The 9,892-nt window shown below is 44.0% G+C and overlaps 1 protein-coding gene across 6 annotated transcripts in view; it reads left to right on the top strand.

Moving 5' to 3' along the window:
- PRPF18 (pre-mRNA processing factor 18) overlaps positions 1-9,472 on the top strand; it is a 34,588-nt gene extending 25,116 nt beyond the window's left edge. For 4 of the 6 annotated variants that reach the window (XM_083400004.1, XM_083400005.1, XM_083400002.1 and 1 more), the window contains 6 exons: positions 2,780-2,827; positions 3,698-3,766; positions 4,096-4,236; positions 6,914-6,985; positions 8,078-8,233; positions 8,410-9,472. In XM_083400004.1, the coding sequence (XP_083256130.1) occupies positions 2,780-2,827; positions 3,698-3,766; positions 4,096-4,236; positions 6,914-6,985; positions 8,078-8,233; positions 8,410-8,490 (567 nt within the window). In that variant the 3' untranslated portion in view covers positions 8,491-9,472. The remainder of the gene's footprint in view (positions 1-2,779; positions 2,828-3,697; positions 3,767-4,095; positions 4,237-6,913; positions 6,986-8,077; positions 8,234-8,409) is intronic. The other 2 variants (XM_083400007.1, XM_083400006.1) reach the window with 1 other exon arrangement.
- Positions 9,473-9,892: the final 420 nt, after the last annotated feature.

Below are 9,892 nucleotides of genomic sequence, written 5' to 3' on the forward strand. Positions count from 1 at the left end.
TTTTTTACTGTTTTCAAATTGTGACCAAGGCACTATGCTGGTAAATAAATTCTGCACCAAGAGAAGATGGATTCTGCTACTTGCAAAAAGAATGCAGATTGAGAAAATGTGCATAATTCTCATTTGTATAATTTTACAAGTTTTATAATTTCCTACTAATTTATTTAGACAAGAGACAATTGGGCTGCAGAAATTTCTGCAAGAGTTGTCCATAGTGGTTAAATTTCATGGAGGTTGGCAGAAACCTGCACCCCCTCCATTGCCTTTTTAATGACTCCCTTACTTGCTCTTTTTAAGAAGCCTATTGTGAAGGGGACTGTCATGGAGAGGCTTTTGAATTTTATTATGGGTTCCCCCATATGCTTGCTGCTATGATGGCTTGAAATGTGCTCTCTACCTGAGACAGTCTCTTCCTAAGGAAGCCGGAACTTGGAGACTTCTATCACATCTCCCCTTAATTTCCTTTTCTCTACGCTAAACAAACTGCTCCTTCAGTTGCTTCTCATAGGACGTGTTTTCCTCACCCATCAACATCTTGGCCACCCTCCTCTGGCTACCCTCTAGTTTATCAGTGTATTTTAGCATGGCACCAATAACTGGGTGCACTCCTCTTCAGCTGCATAGACTAGAGTGGAACTCTATTCCTTGTGATCCGAACACTCATGCTTCTGTTAACGCCACTTAAAAATTACATTAACTTCTTATAAAGAGCCACACCACACTGCCCTGTTCATGTTCAGATTGCAATCAACTTGGACACCTGTATGTTTTTAATGCTAAGCCAGGTCTTCCCCATCTTAAACTTCTGTCCTTTTTGTACCTGTTTACAGGACTTAACATTTATCTGTACTTTCATCATGTTGGCCCAGTGTTGCAACCTGTCAAGGTCATTCTGAATCTTGATTCTCTGTTCTTTGATATTAGATCTACTCAGCTTCATGTGATCTGCAGTTTTTATAAGGATACCAACTATGCCAGGCATCCCCAAACTCTGCCCTCCAGCTGTTTTGGGACTACCAACTCCCATCATCCCTAGCTAACAGGACCAGTGGTCAGGCATAATGGGAGTTGTAGTCCCAAAACAGCTGGAGGGCCGAGTTTGGGAATGCCTGCACTATGCCCTCAGCCTAGTCATTTATAAAAAATGTTTGAATAGCACAGGAACCAAGGCTAGGGCCTTGTAGCAATCCTCTTGAGACTTCTTGCCATTAAAGGAGCACCTGCTGATTATGGTTGCTCACTGAACAGTAGAATTGACCAGCCCATATTTATCATTTTGTGAATAAGAATATCATGGGAGACTTGATCAGAGGCTTTGCTGAAATCAAGATACACTATGTCCATGGCATTGCCATGAACTACCAAAAAGGGTAAGGCTTATGTGGATGATTTATTCTAGATTAAACACATGATGAATGATAATCAGTGCATTGTTTTCAAATGTTTATGGACACTTAATAATCTGTTGGGTATCAGTGTTAAGTTGAGTGGCCGGATCCAACTCCCCCCCTGCCCCATTTTGGAAGATAGGGGCAATATTTACTCAACTCCAGTCTTACAGAACCTCATCTGTTTCCCAGTAATTCACAAAGATTACAGGAACTGTCTCTGAAATAAAGTTTCAGAGTTTACAAGTTTACAAAGTTACAAGTTTTTTCAACAGCTTGCAGTATAATTTATCTGGCCCATGGGACTTGAACTCACATATTAGCAGTGTCCCTGGGCTGCCTCACCTCATACCATTTGTTCTACTTTCCCCAGTTTGAATACAATTCCACTTAGGGGCCACTGAAACAAAATTGGAATTGAGTGGTTCTGTCTTCTGTCCATCACCTGTCATTAATTTCTTCATCTTCTCCAAGCAGCGGACCTACCCCTTTCCTGTTCTTCTGGCTCTGAACATATCCAGTGAATCCCTATATTTTTGTTTTTAGCATCCCTTGCAAGCTTTTGCTTCTTCCAGGCTTCAGCTTTGCTGAAACCATCTTTACAGGTTTGGGATCCTCCATCAAACTTGTCCTTCCTCATATGTGCCTCCCTCTGTCTCCTGGATGTGCCTTTTTAAAGTCTCTGCTCATTGGAGAGCTCTTTGTGCATTCACACTGGCCTCCTTGGATGTCTCCTGTTTTCTCACTGGAATGGTTTGCGACTGTTTTTTCACTATTTCCACATTTGAAAATCTCCCATTCCACTTGTGCTCTTTTTTTCTTATTGGCTTCCTAAAGCTGTTTTTCCTTAAAGCCCAAAGTACAAATCCAACTTGACTTTGTTTGTATTTCCCTTGCTATCACATAGGAATCTGCCTTAGACCAACGCAGACCAGTGATCGGTGAGACTCAGCACTGGCTGGTAGCAGTTCTCCAGGGTTTCAGGCAGGATTCAGTGATGGTCCTACTGGGAGACACCAGGGATTGAACCTAAGACCTGTTGCATGCAGACTTATGCTGGGCCACAATATATATATCACACGTTCCAAGATGATACAGTTCCCCCAAGGCTCACACCACTTTCACTTCATCAAGCAGGTCTTTATTAAGTCCAAGATCTCAGCTCCTTCCTTGTTCCTTTGGCAGGTTGATCAGGAAGGCAAAAATTTATTAGACGTTTGATTGTTAGCAGATGCCAGGGCAGTTGAAGTCCTCCATTACAACCATCATATTCTCTTTTTGTAATCTGTTGTAGAAAATCATCACCCACATTTTCCACTTGGCTGGGTAATTTGTAGTATGCTGCCACAATGATGCCACTTTTGTTTTTCTCTCCTTTTATCCTTACCCAGATGCTTTCAACAGAGCTTCCACTCTCAGATTCATGGATTTCTGTGCAGGTGTGTGTGCTTGTGTCTGTGTCCCTTTCCCGTTCTGGACTCTATTCCTTTAGAACAAGATACTGCCATCACTTCTAACATCCATTCACAAGCCTCGTCCCATCAAGTGTCAATGAGACCTATTGGGTCAACTTACCTGCCTGTATTAGGGTATTAAAATCATCCTGTTAGCTTCCCATACTGCTGTGTGCTAGTTAGTACATAGACTTTGAAATCTATGGGTGCTGCACCCTCTCAGTTTTCGTGCTGTATTTACTGGAAAGTTGCTAGGCATCGCCTTCATTGTCCTGTGTTTTCCTTTCTTGTCTCTCCTACATGGCTCAGTTCTTATCTCTGGGCTTTGGGTTCCCTTCCCTGCAGGGTTAGTTTAAAGTCCACATGATGAGGCCTGTGGGGCTCCTGCCAAACACATCTCCCCCATCCTCATGAGTTGTACCCCATCTCTTACCAGAAATTCATCATTTGGGTAGCACTGGCTGTGTGGCCCAAGGAACCAGACCTTTCCTGATGATCAGCAGGAATGGAAGACAACTGTTGAATTTGATGAGTCTCTGCATCCTCTCTGTTGTGTCTTGGAGGGCCTCACCACTCTTGAGATAACATGTCATATCTGCACTCAGCTGTGTCTGTCTCTGGGGAATCTCTTGTTCAGAGGAACAAACTGAAAAATTCCATAGAATATATGAGTAAACACTGGGGTGTGACTTCGTTAGCATTCTCAACCCTGACTTACGAAATTTAAAGGGAGAGCCTTTCAAGAACACTGTGAAGTACTTCCTAATTTTATCTGTAATATTATGTTCTTTATGTAAACTTGCATCAGTTATTTTTGTTTTTGGAAGACATCTCAATGGAAAATCTCTTTTGCAGGCTTTGGGAGAATCTTTAGGACAAGGGGATGACCATAAAGACATGGATATCATAACCAAATTCTTGAAGGTAAGTAGCCTAACAAGCAAGAACCTCTGGCCTGTAAGCAATCATGGCTGGGGCATCATCATTTTCTAGGACTATTCTATTACATGGAAAATGTTGATTCGTTTATAGTATGATATAATAATAATAATTAATAATTTATTTTAAACCCCACCCATCTGGCTGGGAAATAATTACAACCCAATCAGATACATATCTATCCAGAATTAACTAACATTGCAAGTACTATTTCTTTGTAAGTAAATGAATGGGGTTGCAGCTTTAGTTTATGGACACTGTTCATATTTAGCCACTGTGTGGCAGTGTGGCTTAAATTTGTTTGTCATCTTCAGTTTCTTCTTGGAGTCTGGGCTAAGGAGTTGAACGCCAGAGAAGATTATGTAAAACGTGGTGTACAAGGCAAACTAAACAGCGCCACTCAGAAGCAGACAGAATCATACCTGAGACCTCTGTTCAGAAAACTTCGGAAAAGGGTAACTTCAGCAACACACTATCTTAAGTCTTCTACTAAATTTAGGCATGAATGTTTTACCAGCAGACAATTCTTACCCTCCGTTCCACACTTTGTCTACAATCTAGCTTGATGATGAGAACTCAGAATCTCACAGTGTTTTGTGATGTTTTGATTGACCTAATAAAGGTTTTGCCGTATTAGGGATTCTGGAATTAAGCAAGACTGCTTTTTTCAGTCACCCTTTTCTAACTATGTAGCACAGTGGAGGGGAATTTCCAGCCTGTGAGCCAAAGTTGGCCTATAAGCCTCACCATTGGGCTTCCAGGCTGTTTTGGCTAAGCCATGCTCAACTGCCCTACATCTGATGCTATGTGTGATGTCAGGTATGAGGCAGGAAAGGTTGGGACTTGGCCTAAAAGGGCTTTACTCAGTGTGTTCCAAATGGGGAACAACCAGCTGATTTTCGGGCACTTTGTAAGCACTGTGCTCAACCCTAGTGAAGTGCTGAGTGCAGGGATTGCAAAGGGCCCAACAACCAGCTGATTGCTGTGCTTCTGGGGTGTCACTGTGACATCAGGTGCTCCCACACACCTGTCACAGTTGGCCGGTGGAGTGGGGAGGGGATAAAGATCTGACCCCTGGGGCCAAAATGCTTCCCCACCCCTCATGGAGTGTGTGCAGTGACATTTTCCTTTTCACAGACGGAGGAAGTGAAACAGACTGCAAATCTGTACAATACCAGGGGATGAGATAAATACCTTTCTGGATCTTCTACTTCAGATCCACTGACATGGCCATTTTTTAATTTGCCAGTTTTCTTTCTAGTCTTAGTTAACATTCACTTTTACAACATGTCTGCCTGTGCACAAGATCAAGACAATAATTCCTTTTTTATAGATAGAAATTAAGGCTGATGTGCAGTAACCCACAGGAAGTCACATAGAAATCCATGGAAGAGGAGTAGAGATGAGAAACCTTTCTTCGAGCCAAACTCAGCTCTCTTGTTAGTCACACTTGTGTTGAACTCACCACACTGTGGAAAACAGGATATGGAAGCTTTGTGGAGCAGCACAGTTGGCAATGGCAGGGGAGAAGGCAGGAAGACTAACAGTAGGTGGAGCCAGTCAGTGACAGGCAGATCCACCCTGTGACTGGCGGCATGGAAGAAGGCGGGCACAGGCAAGGGATTGGCGGAGGGAAGACAGATGGGTGAGGCTGTTGTCGTTTAGTCATGTCCGACTCTTTGTGACCCCCTGGACCAGAGCACGCCAGGCACTCCTGTCTTCCACTGCCTCCTGCAGTTTGGTCAAACTCATGTTGGTAGCTTTGAGAACACTGTCCAACCATCTCATCCTCTGTCGTCCGCTTCTCCTTGTGCCCTCCATCTTTCCCAACATCAGGGCCTTTTCAAGGGAGTTTTCTCTTCTCTTCTCTTCCAGTGAGCACTCAGGGCTGATTTCCTTAAGAATGCATAGGTTTGATCTTCTTGCAGTCCATGGGACTCTCCAGAGTCTCCTCCAGCACCATAATTCAAAAGCATTAATTCTTCGGCGATCAGCCTTCTTTATGGTCCAGCTCTCACTTCCATACATCACTACTGGGAAAACCATAACTTTAATTATATGGACCTTTGTCGGCAAGGTGATGTCTCTGCTTTTTAAGATGCTTTCTAGGTTTGTCATTGCTTTTCTCCCAAGGGGCAGGCGTCTTTTAATTTCGTGGCTGCTGTCACCATCTGCAGTGATCATGGAGCCCAAGAAAGTAAAATCTCTCACTGCCTCCATTTCTTCCCCTACTATTTGCCAGGAGGTGATGGGACCAGTGGCCATGATCTTCTTTTTTTGATGTTGAGCTTCAGACCATATTTTGTGCTCTCCTCTTTCAGCCTCATTAAAAGGTTCTTTAATTCCTCCTCACTTTCTGCCATCAAGTTTGTGTCATTTGCATATCTGAAGTTGTTGCTATTTCTTCTGGCAATCTTAATTCCGGCTAGGGATTCATCCCGCCCAGCCTTTCACATGATGAATTCTGCATATAAGTTAAATAAGCAGGGAGACCCCTCATTTATCCTAGTGCATTAGCTTCCAGTGCTCATGTTTTTCTCTCCAAGGATAGTGAAGCAGAGCCATGAGGACACTCAGCGCATGGCAACAGTGAGCTGCCTGCCTCTGCCACTCAGATTCTCTTAGCCTGGAGCAGATGGGAGTGGTGGCTGAGTTGGTGGGGTGGCTGGGAAAAGCTAGGAGAAACAGTACTCTAGACAAAGCAAATTAGTGGGGTTGGCTGCTTGCCTGCAGATTTGCAAATATATAAAAGCTCCTGTAAGTCTGAACCCTCCACTCATACGCAAAGGTGTGTTCTTTGTCGCAGCATAATTACCCACTTGAGGTCAAGCGTCTCTAATTCTGGTCTGTCTCTGTATCAGGTGTGATTGGCTTTTGCAGCCACTCTCAGTGCAGCAGAACTGCTCGCTTTCAAAGGAACTAACATGCTGCTATGGAAGTGTGCCTGCTTCAGTCACTCAGGCACAAACAAAGGAGCTGGGTTTCTCTCAGGCTGGCTAGTTCTTACTGTCTCCAAAAGTAAGCGTTTTTGGCTGTGAGGGTTGATCATGTCTGTGGTCTTATTTAAGCTATAGTGTGCTATGAGAATCACGAGTTTCGTTGCCTACTTGATATTTGCTGTTTTGTCTTTAGAATATCCCTGCTGACATCAAGGAATCAATAACGGACATTATCAAGTTCATGCTGCAAAGGGAGTATGTGAAGGTACTGAACTTTTACAGAGTCAATGATATTTGTGTTTTGTGGCTTAATTGGCTTGAGGCAGCTGCAGGCCAGATCTTCATCTTCCATCACTCCCTCGAGCAAAAAATAAATAAATTGATGGGGGGTGGCGCATCTACCTCTCGATCACCTGGTGTCACAGTGATGCGAAGTGACATTTGAAGCCCCAACAATTAGGTGACTGTTGGGACTTCAAAGCACCATTGATCAGTGGGGCTTCAAAGTCCAGCCCAGGACTCCTTGCAAAGAACCCTTCACTGTGCTTTGTAGCCCCCACAATCAGCTGATCGTCAGCACTTCAAATCACTGTGCAGGGCTCTTTGGAAGCTGATTGTCAGTGCTTCTGAAGCCCCTTTTGGCCTAGCCCAGCTATATTTTTAACCACTTGCATCTGATGTCATATGGGACTTTGGACGATTGGCGACTAAGTGTGACTTTGCCAAATGGCCCGGGGGGCCTAATTAGGTCTCGTGTTGGAGGTTCCCCACCCCTGCATTAAGGGATGTGAAAGTGTCTCTAGCTTAACCCTTCAGAGAAATATTATTAGCTCTAATAAGCATAGAAATGCAGGTTCAAACATGTATAAGTTGTTGTTTAGACCTTCAGGTGCAGGGATGGGAGAACATATTGCATTGTATGATTCTTTGAGACTTGGACCGGCTAACATTCAGGTTTGCATGTGGACATTGTCAGACACTGACTGGGCAGGGTGGGTTAATCACATAACGCTGCCCAAGCTTCTGAAAAGTTCTGTTCTGTGTTGATTAATGAGATCTGGGGAATGCTGTATTTTATAGTGGTTTTTTGTGTTTTGTTTTAAACTGATCTAGTAAGATTTTTACTGTTTCAAGAAATGCTAATTTTGGTGCCTTGTCAGTAATTATTGTGAAGCTATTTTGCATAAAGCTTGTAAGCATGAGGACTGCAGGTGTGCTCTGGCCTGTGGCTCTAGAACTATTAGCCACAAAATCTGAAGATGGGGCTCTTGGCTTTCTTTTAGCTATCCCTGCAGGCTCTGTGCCTCCCCTGGTGCCTTTTGCCTTGTCCGTCAGTTGCCTGCCTTTATTTCTGCAGGCTAACGATGCCTATCTGCAGATGGCCATTGGGAACGCTCCCTGGCCTATCGGCGTCACTATGGTGGGCATCCATGCGCGAACTGGTCGAGAGAAGATTTTCTCAAAGCACGTGGCTCACGTTCTGAATGATGAAACTCAGAGGAAATACATCCAGGTGAGATAAAGAGTGGTGGATCCATTGTCCGGAGAGTCACTTTCTTTAGTCTTAAGCATTCAGCATTTGTAAGCACAAACGGGAGGCTTAAACCTGCCCCGTTCGGCCCCGGGGCTGCAACTCTCTCGCGTCTGGTCTTGGTTACCAGCATGCCATTCTTGTATTTATCTCTGCAGGGCTTGAAGAGGCTGATGACCATTTGCCAGAAACATTTCCCTACCGACCCATCCAAATGTGTGGAGTACAATGCGCTGTGACAATGTGGCTACGCAGGTTATGAGAGAAGAAAGCAGTCTCTATGAAATGCTCTCAGTTTGGGAACTGGAGTGAGCTGGGGTGGGAGAAGAAAGGCATGCGGCTTTACTGAGGCTCAGTCGCACAGATCACATTCATTTTGTCTTTTGATGAACCTTTATGTCTTCTTCAAGTCCTGGGCTGGAACATGTTGCCGGCTTGTCTCGCTAGCTTGAGGACAAGTTTGTATATGTGTGTGTTTCCTTTAATTTTTATCAGAGCAAAAGTTCAGTTCTACCTTGCCTTTTAGATTTTGAGCCTCTTTGCTTTATAAGGACTGATTTCATCACAGTTTTGAAACATGAGTTGTATTTATCATTGTACATAGGACCATTTAATTTCTTGTTACTTCATTTATAGGAAAAATATATTTCTAAGAAATGCACCCAAGCTTTTGATTGATTCATTGATTTTTGTATCAGAAATTATTTTTCATGATTGTCACCAGGACACTTAACTCCACACTGTGGTGTGAGAACTTTAGGGTGAACAGAACTGGTCCAGCTAAACTGGTATCCTGCTACCTCTGTCTTTGTGCATTATGACTTCGTTATCTTATAAAATGCTATCTTGTCTTTTGGGGGGGAGTCTGGAGGAATTTTCTGGCACCAAAATTTGAACAATAATTTGTAGGATCATGATAATTACACTGTTAAGGTAAAAGGAAAAGATCTTTCAGAGAACCCTTCTCCGCCTTTCCCCAGGAGCAGGGCCAGCGGTGCGCTCTCTTCCTGGCGCCCGTGTGCCAGCCCTGTTTCCCTTTCCCTCGGGTGAAATCCCCAATGGAGAATGAATCACGAGGGACAGCGGGTTTTTCTTTTGGGAAAACAGGTTGCAAACAGACTTTATTGTAACAGATCTGAAGAAGGAGTTTTGGTTCTTCCTCTTCCACAGAAATGTAACAAACAGTGCTGTTGCTTTTTATTAAAACGTAAACTGTCTCAAGTTATAGGCTGTATGCTGTTTGGGCTTAAGGTTACTTTCTTCTACGCATTTTCCATAGATCAGACTTCTCCACTCCCACTTCAGGAACGTCGGCTTTTAACTGGACTGTTTCCCTGCAGACCCCCAAGTCCTCCTCCTTGGCCTCAGAACCCTGTTGCCCTTTCCTGTCAGAGGACCCATTTCCCCGCAAAACACCCTGTGGGACTGGGCCTTGCCTACCGGGGTCTGCATCTTCGCTCTCCTCACCCCCCCACAGACCCCAGGAATCTCCCTCCACTCCGCCTCCCTTGCAGCTCTGGTCAGTTAACTCTTGGCTGGCGGGGGAGAAACACTCGGTGACTCAACCTGCTCAGTAAACAAACTTTTCCGTCACACAGGGATAAGTTGTAAAAATTTCTTTGTTACCACTAAATAATGGAA

The sequence above is a fragment of the Podarcis tiliguerta genome (genome assembly GCF_965153285.1).
Source record: "Podarcis tiliguerta genome assembly, chromosome: 10".
Classification (NCBI taxonomy): domain Eukaryota; kingdom Metazoa; phylum Chordata; class Lepidosauria; order Squamata; family Lacertidae; genus Podarcis; species Podarcis tiliguerta.